The sequence below is a fragment of the Eublepharis macularius genome, chromosome 3 (assembly GCF_028583425.1).
Source record: "Eublepharis macularius isolate TG4126 chromosome 3, MPM_Emac_v1.0, whole genome shotgun sequence".
Taxonomy (NCBI): Eukaryota; Metazoa; Chordata; class Lepidosauria; order Squamata; family Eublepharidae; genus Eublepharis; species Eublepharis macularius.
Window position 1 is genome coordinate 168296389 of NC_072792.1, and position 18138 is coordinate 168314526.

Sequence of the window (18138 nt, forward strand, 5' to 3'; positions counted from 1 at the left end):
GATAATTTAGAAGACGAGAGCCAATGTGGTGCAGAGAGCCAGTGTAGTGCAATGGTTAGAGTGTCAAACTAGGATCTGGGGAAATTGGCAGCACCCCTCTCCTAAGAGACAGCAGGGCAGATTTTAGGATTCGGTGGGTTCTGGAACACTCTCTCAAGCCAAGGGTATTCTACTTTGTAAAATTATAACACCTGGTTTTAAAAAAACACAGAATAAACAGTTGTTTCATTTTTCTGTTTCAAAACTGAAAGGAGGTTGGAAATCTGGAAAACAAATTGGTGGACAATGGCTTATAATGCAGACAGAAAACCTCTGGGCCCACGGAGAGGGGCTCGTGCCTGGAATGAATGCAAAGTTGCATTTCTTAACTACTGGTATCTTCAGCTACACTGTGCCTCTTTTAATAATTTGGCATACACTGAGGACTAGAAACGTGACCTTAAAAAAAGGAAAACACACACACTTTAAAGAGGATTTTATAACTCCACATTCTGTGACATGCCTGGGGATTTCTGCTCACATTTTCAGTCATGTCTACTGGCAATAGCATAGTCGAGAACTGAAGGGATCCACAACGAGATCCTGACAGCTGCACAACGATCACCACGGATTATTGATGCAACCATCATACATATCGTGTGGCCTGAGCAGAGGTCACGTTCAGTATCAGTTCAAGGCAATCTGGAATAACCTAATCTGGGGTTCCAGACTTGGAACTCCCATGATCCTGGGTAGCTTGGACTTTTCCTGATGTTTTCTGAAAACAAGATGCAGGATTATATGGACTTCTTGGTTTTAGCCAATCTATAGGAAGCACAGCACTCATCCCTCCCACCTGCCACGAAGACATCAGAAAAAGAGTTAAGAAGAGCCAAAAGTACAAGTCAGGTACCTCGCTTCCTTTTCTTGCATTTGAACTGCAGCATGGTTGGCACGGTTTCTCCTGCAGCATGTAAGGGAGTTCACCGGGAAAGACGTTTCTGTGCCCTCTGGCAATTTAATGAGTTCTTTGTGTAAACTTTCATCCTCATGCCCCAGCATATGAGCGGAATCTGAATAGGCCTTGTGTTCTTTCTTAGACAAATCTATCATCTGGTGAAGGAATTTTTTTAAAAAACCTGTTTATTTACAACTCTGCTCTAATTGAATTCATACACTTCAGCAATGAAACAGGCACAAAGCAACAGTTTGCTACTTATTTACCATACATAATCAGAGACCATTTATAGAAAATGATAACACCAGTGGAATTGCCTTTAGAAACAGCAAAGAAGATAAATGGGAAGAAGGAATAACAGCCTTTATAATATGAAATCATCATCTTACAATTGCTCAGTGAACCCTGCACTCAAGGCAGTGCCCGCTTGTTGGCGGTGGCTTTTTTTTAAAAAAAAATCATTCAGCGCATTTGAATTTTCTTGCCTTGGAAGTCTTAAAGAGGCATAAAAGAAATCCTTCGCTGCTAGAGTTGTAAATATTTTCATTACACTGTTCCCTCAAGTCACGTTTTCACAAAAGGAAAACAGGAAAAATGCTGAAGTCATTACTGCATGCTTCTTTCAAAGTCGTTCTCTAGAAAGTTACAATATACTCATGTTAAAAAGATGATGTCTTTTTGGGGGAAAAAAGAGTCCTAATTAAAAAAATGATTGCTGCTTATAAAAAAAATGGGGCACAATCCAATCAATGTAAAAACCCGCTGGTTTGAATGGACTAGGCTTTTCTCTCGCTCTGAAATGGACGAGACTTAAAAGGGCTGGATTTTGGCAAGAATGAGCTCAGGGTTTTTCTGATGGTAAAAGAATACACTGCAAATATAAATTGATGTATCAATTTAGGGACTAAAAACCAATTCTAATGCCTCTTTCTAAAACAGGCTGTAAAGGATCTGTTGTAAAAGAATGTTTACAGATTCTTCTGTCAACTCTATAACCATAGCTTATAGCCCTGTATCCAGTTATGTGCATTTACTTTCATTGCAATTGGTTGTATAAGTGTGCATAAATGGGTGCAGGGTATGTGCAAAAGGCTACTGCATAAGTTAACTAGTGGCCTCATTACACAAGATGTGTAAGAAGGCCCATTATCTCAACAGGGGAAGCAGACCTGCATACAGAAAGGAACAACTGTATGAATTTCCTCTTTCTGTTGTAGATGCAGAGGAGTTAGCCGTGTTAGTCTGTGGTAGCAAAATCAAAAAGAGTCCAGTAGCACCTTTAAGACTAACCAATTTCATTGTAGCATAAGCTTTCGAGAATCACGTTCTCTTCGTCAGATGCATGATACAGAGACTACCAATGGCTGAATCACAGGTGAAATGCCTAACTATTTTCTAAGGAAGTTCTCATGTTATATTCTTAGATGAAAAAATCCTGTCTTTTTTTAACAAAAGAATTTATGCCTTTTTATCACCTTGGACCTAAAGGTGACACACAACAACAAAATAAACAATAAAAGCAGAAAGCATGTGCATTGATAACCAAACTTCCAGAGCACAGCAGGAAAATGCAAACCAGTCCTTGCAGTCAGCTAACATAGGGCCAAGCTAGAAGTGACGAATTACACTTGAATGGCAAGTGAACAGACTCACATGTATTCCTCCCTGTTCATTTGAGCTCCACTTGTACTCTACTCGACCGAATGGAGGGCAAGTGGAGCACAAGTGAACAGGAGGAATACATGTGAGTCTGTTCACTTGTCATTCAAGTGTAATAATTTGTCACTTCTAGCTTGGCCCATACTTGAACTGTGTTCCTTCCTAAAGCAAGTTCTTTCTTAAGCAAGTTTGGGAAAGAGCATACCGAGGAGAGGGAAAACATGGAAACAGGATGATAACAGCATGACACTGTGTGAATGCTCTCTCTCTCTCTCTCTCACACACACACACACACACACAGCAAAGTGCTAGTATACAATCAATATTGTATACAGCCCGGAAAACCCCCAACAACCAACAATCAATATTGTTTGTCGTGTAGAGAGGTCCTAGTATTTTTCAGAAGATGAGACATAAAATAGGCTCTGGCTTTACTAATATATTTATGAACCTCTAACATGGGTAACTGTTTATGCAGAGTTAAGGAAAATAGCTTGAGTCTGGTTCTCATACAGCACATTATCATTCAATACCTGTATTCAATATTTTGCACAACAAGCAGCTTAATCCAGCACTCAAACTGAAATTGATTTAATCCTATTTCACATCCAACAATTCCATCTTAAATGGCTTGGGCAATGGGTCAAAAGGACCTTGCTTATTCAATCTGAGGAGTGGGATAGCTGCATTAGTTATGCTGGCCATAAAAAGCTCTTCAGGTTAAACTTTGTTTTGCAGATTCGTGCATTTTATCTGATCAGAGTCGTTTTTATCAAATAACACATTTAAAAACACAAATGGGCCTGTTGCCCATAGCTTTATTACCATCTGCGAAGGACACGCATAATATTCTGTGTCTGCATTTTTCCTCCAAGTGTACAAGTCAGTACAGGTGTTCTCTTTCAGTTCTCTGACAATTAAACCCAAGCAATAATGGAAGTGTTTGCATTGTGGAAATATAAAAAGTATTATGTAAACTGCCTGATTTGCAAAACAGTCCTACAATCTGGGATTTGTGGCAAAAGACAGGAGCAAATAGGGGTGTACACACACACACACACACACACAAAATCAGTAAATCCGAACTGGGAATACCAGAGAAAAAATTGGTATTCCCTGAATACCGAATTGATTGTCTAGTTTGGTTCAGTAATACAGCAGAAATTCAGTAAAATCTGGCCATTGTTTCCTATGGGAAACTGAACCCAGGGGCATAGATCCCGAGGAGTTAGCCCTGTTAGTCAGTGGTAGCAAAATTGTAAAGAGTCCAGTAGCACCTTTAAGACTAATCAACTTTATTGTAGCATAAGCTTTCGAGAGCCACAGCTCTCTTCGTCATGCATCTGACAAAGAGAGCTGTGGCTCTTGAAAGCTTATGCTACAATAAAGTTGTTTAGTCTTAAAAGTGCTACTGGACTCTTTACTATCAACCCAGGGGCTGTCTGGTAGGCTGGGGAGGGGGTCATTTTTCAAGCAAACTCCACCAAATTCACAGGGAACCTACTCCTGACTATCCTCTAAATACCGTCTATGTTTCTGGAAGACTGGACCCCCAAAGAAGGTGCCCCCAGCCACTTCATCATTTGCTATGGGGAAAATGTTAAAGCTGACTCCTACTGCAGAAACATACTGAGGCAAGGCTGCCATGGCCAAGGCACATTCCCAAATGTAAGAGAAAGTCCAACAGAAGCAAATTGAAATGCAGAAATGGGATCGCCCAGAACCCAAGCGATGCAAGGGGACCAACATCACACCAGAGAATCACATCCATTCCACTGAAACCACCTGAGTGGCTGGGGGCACTTTCTTTGGGGGCCCATACAATTGGCCCCAGGGTCTGAGTAGTAAAAGAGTACTCCTCGCTGGCGTGATCTGTTCTTATAATCCTGTACTGTTCAGCATATTTATTGTTAGATTTGAATTGCATATTTGTCCGTTATTACTTACTATACACTATGCACCTTGTACTTTTTGAGTAGAAATATACATTATTGAATATTCATTGTTTCTTCCATGGTGCACTTTAAGATCTTTAATTGTAAGGCAGTACCACGGGAGATCTTTAATCTTTACTGTTTTCCGCATCTCTGCGGCTTTCCCTTCTTGGTGTTAAACTCTCTGCAAAAAAGGCAAGAACTGTTCTTTCTTTGCTGTTTCTTTCAAGGGAAACAGCAAAAGAACAGCCCAGCCTTGTTTACTGAATAAATTTGGTTAAGGTTCGTTTGCTATTACAAACCTGATTTGGTATTAATTATTTTGATCCTGAAAACCCAAAATTTTACGGAATTAGCTAAAATTCATTTTTTTAATTCCAAATACTGAACAGAACTGAATACCCCTAGGCGCAAAGGTTAACAAAGGTTTCCTGCATATCTGTAACTGTCAAAACTCTTTGAAAACAAAAATGTGAATGTAATAATTCCATTCTCTGGAGTATATATAATTCTGGCAAATCAATTTCTTGTATCAAGATCAAGCTCTTTATTCCTGCATATTATATTTTCTAGAGATGTGAAGTAATCAGTGAAAAACAATAAAGCAGAAATGGTTTACACAACACCTTCAATCTCAGAGCTTTGCAAATTCTAACCAAGCAAGGTCCTGGTATTGGGAGACGGGGAAAGCAAAAAGAATTTTTGACGTGCAGACAAAATACTTTCCATGCACTCTCACCCTTATTATAAGCATGACCCCTGTGATACTAAGCATAGTGACACCCTTCAAAGTCCATTGAAATCAATGGTCATTGCAGGGGGTAACTCTGTTTAGAATTACACTTAAATTGTTGTAATGCACAAGTTAGTTATTACTGCCAGCATACATATCCCAGATTTGCCATCCTTACTCTTGAGAATGCATTTATACAAGATCCAGTATGGCACAGGAGCTAGGGTGTTATGCTAGAGTTGGGGAAACCCAGGTTAAAATTCTCACTCGTGTATGAAGCTTATCGGGTGACTTGGGCTGGTCAAACTCTCTCATCCTACCTAATCCTCACAGGATTGTTGGGAATATAAAGTGGAGGCGGGGCAGACAACATATGCCTCTGAGGGCCTAGTCACATGTTACAAAGCCCTCATGCCCCAACATGTCGGTCATGGGTTCTATTGACAGATGTACTCCAGGAGTTCCATTTTCAGGACTACTTGCCCAGGAACCATTTCAGGTCATGGCTTGAGGAGGAGGAAATCAAAAACTCCTCTCCAGTTTTGATCCAAATTGGGGCTGCATACAGCTGAGAGTTAAGCAGAAAGTATGGAGATCCTGGAACATGTCTGTTGACGGGACCTGGGGCAGACCCATGATGGACACAAGGACTCTGTGATATGATCAGGCCTTGAGCTGCTTAGAGGAAGGACTGAATGAAGAAAATTTAAGAGACAGATAAATAATCCCATTTCGGTGTGCGCATGTGTCATCCTGCCCATGTGGGTGCATTCTTTATACATTCACTCCTGCAGCATGGGATCAATTATACCAAATCAACACAGCTCCCATGCTGATGCTCCTGCAGTGCATATGAAAGCATCTCAAATGTGCTTCAATATGGGCAAGAAGTCCCATGTTTAACTGTTGTTCTGTGTATAAAAACAGCCTCCTACATGGAAAACTACCCTGCCAAGCAGAAAGGTTTCATTCCCTTTCCTGAGGTGCTCTCTGCAAATGAACATTTTTTACAAGGGGAGCTGTTTTTTTAAAAAAAGAGAGAACATTTAAGCATTTCACCTGAACTGTTACAATTCAGGAAGGGCTCCAATATTAAAGAGTTGTTTATTAAAAAGGCTTATGGGCACCATGCCCAAATAACCTTAGCCTGCAGTATGCTCATTAGGAGCGACTGCTAAGAAATCCCATAGTTAAAAGGAACAAACACAGACGGGAATTTTGGAAAGCTGTTCACGTATTGTAATAACATGAAGTCCTGATTATTTGCTTCTGTATGATGCGGTAATGTTAGCGTGAGACCAAATGGCCTTATTTCCTGCTCTGGCCAGGCTGTTTCCCCCTATATTCAACGAGGTAAAAGCTTTTGTAGCCGTCAACAGGTGCTAATCTCTGCAATGACCAACTGACCGATGCCGATTTTTATTCAGTTTGCATACCTGTTGTTTTCCTAACATTTTCTCTTTTATCTCTAATTTCATTTGTAACTGCCTTTCCAGAAGAGCAGCTTTCTCCGTGATAGTTGCTATAGTGATCTCCCTCTGATGAAGCTCTTCTGTCAGGTCAGAGATTTCTGTCCTCATTCTTTCCACCTCAGAGCGATGGGACTGCTCTTCCTGATAAAGACGGTCCCTTATCTGCAGCACATGTGGCCCAAAAAGAGAGAGAATGGGAGGCAGAGTTTCAGATTGTATCGTTTTTCACCTACCACTGACTTTGGGGGCACTCTGGTTCTAATACGCCGACCCTTTCAACCGTATTAATAATAGCAAAAAGAGTTCACAATGCCTTATGATTCAGAATAACCAGCTCCACTACTTGATGCAGCTTCGAATTTATACTTTAAGCCATCTGTCTGCCTCGTCCATTGCCACACGTGAATGGATTTGGAGAGTAAAAGATAGGAAAAGACAAATTGTCCATCAGCTTCAACCAAACGGTGGGTCAGCCTGTAATATTTTATATTAAAATTAATCGTCAGGTGAAAAGTAATTGGAGGAGTTAGAAATCTACCTGCAGACTACTATTGGCCTTCTTTGCTTTGCTGTGATTAGAAAGTAAAAGGATTTTAGGATCACAGATCAGTTTGCAAAACACCATTCTTAGTGTTAATTTTTTTTTTTAAAAGTATTGACTCACTCCACAGGCCACAATAGCCATCAAACAAAAAAGCCATTTCTTTCCATCCCTACCAACAGCCCTGCCTCTCAAGAAGCTTGCTGCTTACACATTTCTCCTGTGGGGCCTTCAAGGTGGGAACCACCTACCAATCACAAGCCTTTCTGGTTAAGGGCCTTGCCCTCTTTCTTAAGACATGGAGCAGGCGCCACATTGGGGCACAGTGCTCAGAAGAGCTACAGGTAGCATGTCAAAGGGCCATATGTGGCTTCCAAGGGACTGAGCAAGTATCTCTGTATTAAGAGGCTGGCTGCACTAGCAAAACTGCACTAGCAAAAACATACAGTTGCACCTACCGTCAACATCTTGTAAGAGATATTGCTCCCCTCTACACACACACACACACACCAGATCCATCAAGATCAAAAGTGAGTCCTTCCATATAATCCTTAACAGAATTACACCCTTCTGTGTTCAATAGGCTTAAAAGGGTGTGTTTAGGTTTGAACAGTCAGATTTGTCCCAGCTCCTCCCAATCTCTTTTCTCATTGCAAGGAACAAAATGGTGATCTTGCAGTTATTGGATGCAGGATTTCCCTGACAGGAAAACTAATTTAGTGTGTTTATCTGCCTCTGCAGAGGTGAGACTGGAGGAACAAACAAAGAAGGATTTCTCCTGATGTCTCCCTGGAAGATTCTCAAACACAGGTATGTATGAGTATATGGGCAATCTACAAAGGTTTCTGCTGTCCTCGTTTTATTTCATTGTTTATTAGATGTCTTATCTTATTGATTATATAATCAATAAGATGAGGAGACATCTAACAAGCAACTGATTATATAACCAATAAGAAGAGAAGACTCCTAATAAAAAATGAAGTAAGATGAGGACAGCAGAAATCTTTGTAGATTGCCCATGGTCCAATCATCCTTTCCCTAGTTTTGGTACGTTCTTTTCCAAATCTGTTTTCCTTTGATATTTTTAGGAACAGCGCAGTCCAAACATGTTATCATGCCATTCGGACAGGAAGTTGTGCATTTTCAAAAGTCCTCTCCATATCAGTCCTATTTTCCTTCCATCGGCCTTCCATCTCTGCTATTGCTGCACAACTAAGAGGGCTTTTTAAAAAAATGATAATTGCTATAGCAATTACAGATTTATTTTAAAAAGCCCTCCAAAAGCTCTCTAGTAGTACAACAGGGTAACATGCAGGGGAAATGATCACAGGAAAGATCACCGAAAACTCCTGCATGGAAGCCCACCGCCAAGGAGCAGGCTTCTGCTTTCACAGTGGCAATGAACACCAAACAGAGAATCCTCACAATGTGGATGGACCTATATTTTCCTTAAAATTTCTTTACCCCATGCCAACAGCAGACAAGTATCTCTGGAAGACATGTCTATCAATTCACTGCCACTGTCATTCTAGAGTAGGCTTTATTCTATCTAGAGTTCATTCTCCATCCATGTACAACAATTGCCAGTGTACCAGGGCCGATTCCAGACGACTAACCTGAAGGCGCTGCATGCCGCCATGTTCCGGATCGCGACGGGGAAAACGCGAAATATCGCGTTTTCTTGCGCGAGTTTGGCACACCATCGCCATCGGAACATGGCGGCATGCAGCGCCTTCAGGTTAGTCGACTAGAATCGGCCCAGGCTGGCAGCTCCTGTGAACTCCTCTGTGCCCTAAAACTCATCCCAGAATCCTCTGTAACATGCAAGGGACCCATAGCTGACAGATTCTCCGAGATCAGGAAGCTTGAGGATGACTGGTTTAGATCAGCTGCAATACCTGATGAAAAACGGCAAGACGCTATTCCAGGCACACAATTATCACTGCGAGCTTCTTTGGATGAGTAACCCCAACAAACTTCAAGGTGCTAGTAAAGCTTACTTTTGCGTTTGAAAAGACTTTCTAACATCAGACTCTGAAACATTTCTAGTGAGAAATACCTGGTTTAGCTCTTTCTGTTGATTTTCGTGCTGCTGTTCCAAGACAAGCATCTCAACTTTTTTTGTCTCCAGTTCCTTGATGCACTGGGCATAAGCCGACTGAAGCCTTTTGAAAAAGAATCATTACAATATTACAAGCCCAGATTCTTCTCTTGGGGAAAAAATTCAGATAAGGTTAGGTGGCCAGACAATACTCTCTCACTCACAGAAAATGTAACAGACTGACAGTGTAACCCTATGCACATTTACTTGTGTCTAACTCATAGAAATCATTGGATTTAGACCAGGGTAACTCTGCAAAGGATTGCACCATTAGCATGCAAAGGGAAAATATTGTGGATTCTTCTTACAAACCTCCCTGTTTCTTCGCATTATATTATTCCAAAAGGGCACGCAGCTGCATTCACGTGTTTTCTGCACAGGGATGGGCTTGTATGGTTTCCCTATTGCCACTGCAGCTGCCAATTGAGAATGGTGGCAATGGGGATTCTACATGAGTGTATTTTCCTGCATTAGCCCTAACCCAATCAATTCTCTCCTGTAGTAGCCATTCCTACCCCCGCCACTCTGAAGGCTTTTCTCAAGTTTTTATAAAATTTGCATGTGACATATTGTTACAATTTTATAATGCTATAATGCTACTAGTTCCTCCAAATCTCCTCCTTTCATTTTTAAAAAGACAGACGCTTCTCTGGAAAAGTCAATAATGCTAGGAAAATTGGAAGGCAGCAGGAAAAGAGGAAGACCTAAAATGAGATGGCTTGACTCAATAAAAGAAGCCACGTCCTCCAGTTTGCAGGATCTGAGCAAGTCTGTTAAAGATAGGACGTTTTGGAGGTCTTTCATTCATAGGTCGGCGCAGGGTTGCCAGCTCCAAGTTGGGAAATTCCTGGAGATCTGGGGAGTGAAACCTGGAGAAGCGTGGAGAAAGTGGGGTTTGGGGAGGGAAAGGACCTTGGCATGGCATAATTCCATAGTCCACACCCAAAAGTAGCCATTTTCTCCAGGTGAACTGATCTCTGTGGCCAGGAGACCAGTTGTAATTCCGGGAGATCTCCAGCCACTACCTAGAGGCTGGCAACCCTAGGTTGGTGACAACTTGATGGCACATAACATACACAGCCTGTTTCACTGAAGAGATATTTTTATTTATTTACTTCATTTATACCCCCCGCCTTTCTCCAACAAAACAGCTGAAAACATTGTTTTCCCCTCCTTCATTTTATCCTCACAGCCACCGGTGAGGTAGTGTAGGCTTAAGAGTGTGTGACTGGCCCATGGTCACTTGGCAAGCTTCCATAGCAGAGAGTGGATTCAAGTGGGCGTCTCAGATCCTAGCCTGACATTCTAACCACCACAGCACACTGGCTCACATTAGGGGGAAAGGCATAAAAAAATGAAAGCTGGGAATTTAAAGGAGCTAGTAGTTTGTTATATTATTATAACGATATGTCAATTGCTGATTTTTAAAAAGTCTGAAAAGGCCTCTGTAGGAGGTAGGGGGGAAAGGTGCCCGAATGGGAGGAACTAGAAAGATCCAGACTTTACCATCCACATGGGAGACACCTTGGCTTTACAGTGATCTTTCCCAAAAACACCACAGCAAAGCAGGTTTGTGAAAGACTGCAGAAATGACAGGGAAAACCCGAAAGGTGCAGAACCACCATGATGTTGTGAGAAGGTGGGGGGGGGGAACCTGCTCCCCAACCACCTCCAAACCAAGGCAAACACCCCATAAGTGCTTAAATGTGAAGGAAAGACACTATACATTGATTTATTGTGGCAAATCTAATAAGGTCAAAGGTGTCTGTTGGTGCTTCAGAAAATCACTAACAGTTTTTGTACATAAGTGGCAAACATGTCCCAAGATCAGACACGTCTGCCGGAGAGAATTACACTAATTATAAAAGATGGTCTTGTGTCTGTCCCATATGTGTATTGCTAGGATTACTGACACATCAATAAGCAAGAAATACCACTTTTTATTAATAACATCTGAATTTTTTATTGCTTTCAAAGTGTGCTCTTCTGTTACACTTTCTATAGGGGAACAGCCTTGTCGTATTCTAAAAATGGCAGAAATGATAAAAGTGACAGAATTAAAGAAGGAAGCTGAACATTTCCTTCAGAGCAGGCTTTTTAAAAAAGTGGAGTTTGCTCTAGGCAGTTGTATTTTTAATATGTTGTTATCCGCCCTGAGCCCGCTCGCGGGGAGGGAGGAATACAAATCTTAAATAAATAAATAAATAAATAAATAAATAAAGCAAGCATACACACACACACAAAAGGTACAGTATATGTTAAAAACAAGAAAGTAAGAAGTCAACTAAAACACAAGTACAATTGCATCTAAGAAACCATAACACCTCATGAGAAACACCTAAAACATGCTTAACGGTGCTAGGGTGGAAGCTCTTCTAATAAGCAGCTTGAGGAAGGGGGGACCATTTCTACTGGGGAAGTAGTATGGGGGAAGAGAGTGAAACCACAGTTCACCCAGCACTGTGATACCAATCCTGATCCAATTGGGAGCATGCCTTCAGTTGCTTTAATATTAAAGACAAATCCAGTCATGGATCAACTTTGTAACATTATTGTTCGGTGCCCAGCTCTTGTCTGGGCACCATGAAACAATATGAAACACCACTTCCAAAATAAAAGATAATTTGAAATTCTAATCCAGAATATCTGTTAATATACCAATGGTCCACCCACGGGAAAGGAAAATCTCAGTGAAATAACTGGAGTTAAAGCACACAGTTAATGATAGATTGGCATACACATGCCTTTAGACGGCATTCTATATCTATGCTGAGACATAAGTAACTAGGCTACCCTACTCCCGCAATGCAGACCTGAGTTTGCAATACATACTTCACTTGATTGTCTTCCTTATTTTTATAGTCTTCTATTTTGGCAACTTCTTTCCGCAACTGATGGCATTCCCGTTCTACCATATTCAAGAGATCCCCACGTGACTGCAGTTCATTTTTCACTTCTGTAAGCCTAGCTTCAGTGTTCTAAATAAATCCAAACAGCGCATTCAAAACACTTCATTCAGCAGTTGTTTAAAGGTTCATGCCTCTCTCACATTAAAAAACCCGATATACCACAGAAATTCAAGATGCCTCTTTTACTTCAAAAGTAGCTTTTAATTTGATTGGGTTCTTCACTTCTTTTGATTGCTTTCCTAACATTTTCATTTGCAAGCTTCTTTCCTCAGAAAAGTCCCTCAAAAATAAAACTCTTGGGTATGGAATTAGATGGACTGAAAGTCCTAGTGAATAAAGGGGAACTTGTTTCCAAGTAAAAAAACACAGCAGCAGGCGGTTAGGTTTTACTATCCTATTTAATGATCACAGAAGAACTCTCTCACAGATGGAATTGTGCTATACAGAAAGTGATTTAGATCTCAACCTAGTTGCCCGCCAGCGGAAGACCATTTTCACCAGCGAAAGAGGTACCATACCCTTGAATTTTTATTTTTAATTATTATTTATTTCATTTATACTCCATTGTTCTCCCCGAAGAGAACTCAAAGCTGCTTATATCATTCTCCTCTCCTCCATTTTATCCTCACAACAACCCCGTGAGGTATTAGTCACCCAGAAAAATTCCATGGCAAAGTGGTATTTGAATCTGGGTTTCCCAGATCCAAGTCTAATTTTTTCCAATTCTCTTTCCTATTGTAGATCCCCTGGTCACACCCATCACAGGTACTATGGATCCTCTGAGCCCCTGGGGGAAGCATGTGGGGGAGGGGGGAGCAGGGTAAACCACAGTGAGAGAGGGAAGACAGTAAATTTAATTCCTCTTGTTGATTCCTCCACCTCACCAGCCACACTCCTACACAGAAAATAACATCATGACATCTTTTTATAACGACCATCCAAGATGTCACAAAATAGTAAGTGAAAGCTTTTGAGTTCTGGGAACTCTTCATGAGGCTGGATGTGAAGCACAAAAAAAGCCATCCTTGGGGCTGAATCCCAGAGATAACCTTTGCAAACAGAAGTCACTTTTTCTGCCTTCCCCCTCCTGTGGCAGCATATTGATCTCCCCAAAATGCTGCTCCTTGGAGAAAGGGGACTCCCAAATTCAGCATGAGGGTGAACCAGAGGTCTGTAGCGGGAGACTGGCAGACATCATTGCCAGAATTCAACCTTCAAACTCCCTGAGAAACTATATTTTAGTGAGGAAATGTGATATCCAACTTGTGTATATACACTAAAAATGTACACCGCTTTTGTATTAGTTTAAACATCATGGCTACCCAAGACTGTCTTGAGTACTGTGGTATGCTGCATGAGAATTCTGTTAGAACACTCTACAGGGGTGATCCAGACTATTTAATTTCTTTTGATTTTGGACGTTGTTGCTTTGGTCCACCATTTTCTTTGCTGGTAATGGTAATTCATCATTTTTGTGCCATGAGCACACACAACAAACATTAGAAAATGCATTTGTACAAGGGCAACAATCAGCACAAAACAACAAAAATGATGTGAAATTAAGAACTCTTGGATTTGCTTCTCAAAAGCAGAAATTAAAATGGAGATATCTGAATCGAACCAAGATGTTTGTGAAAACTAGTCTCATCCCTAATCCTTAGTTCCTCTTCACAGAACCACGATTTCTAGAGTTTCTTGGGTAAAATAAACTAGCTTACATCAGTAGCGTAGATTCTGCTTCCCAGATATACATTCAGTGTGTGATACTCTTACCATATTGCAATACAAGGCTACCATCTGATAGCAGCAAACTAGCTGATATCAACAACTAGACCATCAATCAACAAGAGACAGAAAAAAGTTGTAGATTGCAGAATCAAAAGTTCGGAAATGTAGGAGTTATTGCTCCATTTATCTGAGTACATTTCAAACTCAAATGCCAAGCTTTTAAGAACTTCTGGAGCTGTCAGTGCAACTCAGCTCCAAAAATGATCCACTACAAGCAGTGAATGCACATCTCTTGAGACAGATGGAATTTTTGGTGAGATCTTTCTTAACTGCTCTTGTATCCTGTCCTTCTATCTGAAGAAAAGAAATACACCAAATGAGTAGTCCTTCATACAACTCAACACATTTCAGTCAGTCCAGCTACTGTTTTACAGTTCAGTGGGGCTTGCAAAGTATGCTACTATAACATGTTGCCACTATAGTGGCACCTGGTGCCACTATAACATGTTGGTGCTGCACAGATCTAGAACACAGTAGTCTACACTTGATTAGGCCTTTTTAAGGGTTCGATTTCACAGGGTCAGAAAAGATCACATAAAGGTATTTCTTTGGCTCAGCTGTTTACTTTTCCCCACAGTGAGAGACACAGGACAGAGCATATGGGCTCAAGGCCCAACCCTGATTTCATTCCTCCCAGGCACAATCCCATGACAGAAAACAATATCTAATAGCCCTTATAAATAGGGATGTTTAAACTGCTTTGCTGTCCCCTCTCACATTCACTGTACCAGAGAGGAATGTTTTTTCCTCAATGGGTTTCCTTCTTTTCCCAGAGGGATCTATACACTTGCAAATCTGATGTATACACTTACAAAGAGAGAGGGAAAAGGGGCCACAAACAAGGAAATGCTGGGGAATGGACACTGGACACAGGTGCTCCTTCACCTTATACCACAGTGCAGCAAGGGCGAGCATGTTGCTTATTTCTGCCAGTGTGGTGTATGGTTAGCATGTCAGCCTACGATCTGGGAAACGCAGGCTCAAATCCCCATTTTGCCACAGAAGCTGGCTGACTGACCTTGGGCCAGTTGCTCTCTCCCAGCCTAAGTGATGGTTGCCAGATTGGTGTAGTGGTTAAGAGCGCAGGATTCTAATCTGGAAAGCCGGGTTTGATTCCCCACTCTTCTGCTTGAAGCCAACTGGGTGACCTTGGGTCAGTCACAGCTTCTAGGAGCCCTCTCAGCCCCACCCACCGCACAAGGTGTTTTGTTGTGGAGATGATAGCAGCATACTTTGTAAACTGCTCTGAGTGGGCGTTAAGTTGTACCTTGAAGCAGCAGTATATAAATTGAATGTTATTATTATTAAAATGGGAAAGGGGAAGTACTGTTATAAGCTTCTCTTAGTTGCCATTGGAGAGAAAAGTGGAGTAAAAATATCTAAATAAATAAATATCCTGGACCCCTTGGAATTCTGCTGCTTCAAGGTACAGGCTTCAATGGCCTGTAGTGGCTACTGAACAGCAGTAGCTCAGCACATGATAGCTTTGGTTCAGTATTACGAGTAAGTACATATTCTACCATACGCCCTGCAAGATTTGAGATCTTAAGGGTCAGCATCTGAAGGCTAATGGGAAAATAGTAGTTTCCTTCCTTTTTCACCTCCCTGCAACTCCTAAGAAATTTAGTTCCACTCTTCACTGATGCAAATAAAATCTTAAGGGCAGGATTGCTGCTATTTGCCACTTTTATTTCTAAATGATTAATGAGTCCCCCCCCCTTCGTGTTTCTGGTTGGTGGGGGCGAACATCAACCCCTAAATGTCAAAAACACAATTTTCAAAAGGTTACAAAATGATATGGGTGGGGGAAGAGGAGGATTGTGTTACCCATCCCCAATGAACTCAGATAATAGTTAATAGACACATGTAACATTTGTGCAGAACAAACAGTGCAAGTCATTGCACTAGGTTTGCTAACAGGGGCAGAGGGGAAAAATACAATTTGCCAGGGGTGATGTGAAAATAAGATTCCAGAAGTGCTTTCTTAAAGAAAGATATCTGGAGTCTCATCAAAGGCCAACCCCCAGCTGTATTTATTGCACAAATAGTGTCTGGATGGTCCTTTAAATTCTAAAATGAGAGAAAGAAGTCCTATATTTTATGAACAAGAAGGGATATAATCAGGGCTTCTTTTCTGGGAAAAGAGGTGGTGGAACTCAAGACCGCACGATGACATCAATTTGGGTCAGCTGGAACAAGGGGCATTTTTTTTTAAGTTTAAATTGCCCTAGGCGAAAATGGTCACATGGGCGGTGGCCCCGCCCCCTGATCTCCAGACAGAGGGGAGTTTAGATTGCTCTCCGCGCCAAGCGGTGCGGAGGGCAATCTAAACTCCCCTCTGTCTGGAGATCAGGGGGTGGGGCCACCGCCCATGCGACCATTTTTAAGAGGTGCCAGAACTCCGTTCCACCACATTCCCGCTGAAAAAAAGCCCTGGATATAATACATCGACATGTGGATCTTTAGTGTGAACGAAAAGGGTATTACAGCAGACATGTGGCTGCCAATGAAAGCAGCAGCCTCAGATCTCACTCTTTTCTCTTCCTCATAATGTCTAGCGATCCGAAATTTGTAACAGGATGCCACTGAATTACATTCTTCACAACAGTACAAATAGTCCATAAACTGAAGCAGGAAAATTCACAAAGTAGTGATGTTGTTGTGCTATGAGATATTATGGAGGAGAGAGAAGGAAGAGGAGACACGGGACTGCTATTTTAGATGGTATCCCTGAGCCTACCATAACACTGGGTTCTAGCCTCAGCCTCGCCTACTGTCTGTGCCAGATAATGTTCAGGCGGCTGCTGGTGTTTCTCCTTGCGCTGCTTGTTGGATTGCAGCTGAACGCAATTAACAGCTGAGCAAAGTCCCTGTCACTACGTTTGGCAGGTGGCACAGTGGTCTTTAGTTGACATTTCACACAGTTGCAGGAAATACAGAAGGAGAAGAACAGATCGTTCACATCAGGGACATGGCAAGAGCAACAAGGGTCAAAGAGGGTTCATGCCAACATTTTCCTCCACTGAAGAGGAGTACGCACAAAAAGCCTTTTATGTTGATATGCAAAGCCCACGTGGCTCCATGAGAAAGATCCTCAAGTAGAAGACTAGCTTCCTACCTCCTCACAGATCCTTCCTCGGGCGTTCTCTATCAGGACAATAACTAATACATTTTTTAAAATTGCCTATGAACGTAGCTGAGACAAGCCAAACCCCCATCTTCTACCTCATAGGTACAGCAGGCCAATTCACACAATATGGAGTATGGAGTTCCCACACTGTGTACAAATAAGAAAAGAATTGCAAATTCTCCTCAGTTCCTGTGTGGATGATCTGCTTCAGACTGGGACCCTGCTGTGCATGGGAAAAAGGCTTCAGCCTCCCCCTACTTAGTTTTTCCTGCTTGAAACGGCCAACAGAGGGAGGGGGGCAATGTTTGGCCAATTGGGGAAATCCACATGTGTCCCAGGGAAAGGAAGACTGCATATGTGGGATGGGAATTGACAAAACCTCTGTTTATATGGGAATGTATTCTGTTTTTAACATCACTGTTTTCTTAATTGTTATTTACTTGCTTCCCTTCAAACTGTTTACTGGTCAATGACCGTAACAAATTTTACCACCACCACCACCACCACCACCACCACCACCACCATCACCATCACCATCACCATCGACTGTTTCAGATTTAGAAAATAGCATGGGGTGAGGAGACTGAAGCCCCTTTTCTACGTGCACTATGGTCCCGAACTGAATTGGGCACTATGCCCACGGGAATTCAGGAGAACCTGCAACTCATATCTGACTGTTACACAGGGTAGGGATGACAGACCCACAGTGTGTATATTCTATAATGTGTGGATCTTGGTTACTCACTGCCTGAAATGTCTATATATAAGCTGAATCGCTACATATTTTATTCTGCCCTTCCTCCCAAGAACTCACTCACTCCACCCCCTTTTATCTTTATAACAACCCTATGAAGTGGTTAAGCTGAGATACAGTGAGTTCACAAATGGCACCCTCCCCACCCCACACACTACTGGCAGCTCAAAGCAATTGCCA

At 41.8% G+C, this 18138-nt stretch overlaps 1 protein-coding gene across 2 annotated transcripts in view; it reads right to left on the reverse strand.

The window, feature by feature from the left end:
* Positions 1–18138, reverse strand: part of DEUP1 (deuterosome assembly protein 1) — a 61723-nt gene that overhangs the window by 14791 nt on the left and 28794 nt on the right. For both annotated transcript variants that reach the window (XM_054974347.1, XM_054974346.1), the window contains exons 8-11: positions 12210–12355; positions 9336–9441; positions 6700–6897; positions 893–1092 (exon numbers count right to left, since the gene is read on the reverse strand). In XM_054974347.1, the coding sequence (XP_054830322.1) occupies positions 893–1092; positions 6700–6897; positions 9336–9441; positions 12210–12355 (650 nt within the window). The remainder of the gene's footprint in view (positions 1–892; positions 1093–6699; positions 6898–9335; positions 9442–12209; positions 12356–18138) is intronic.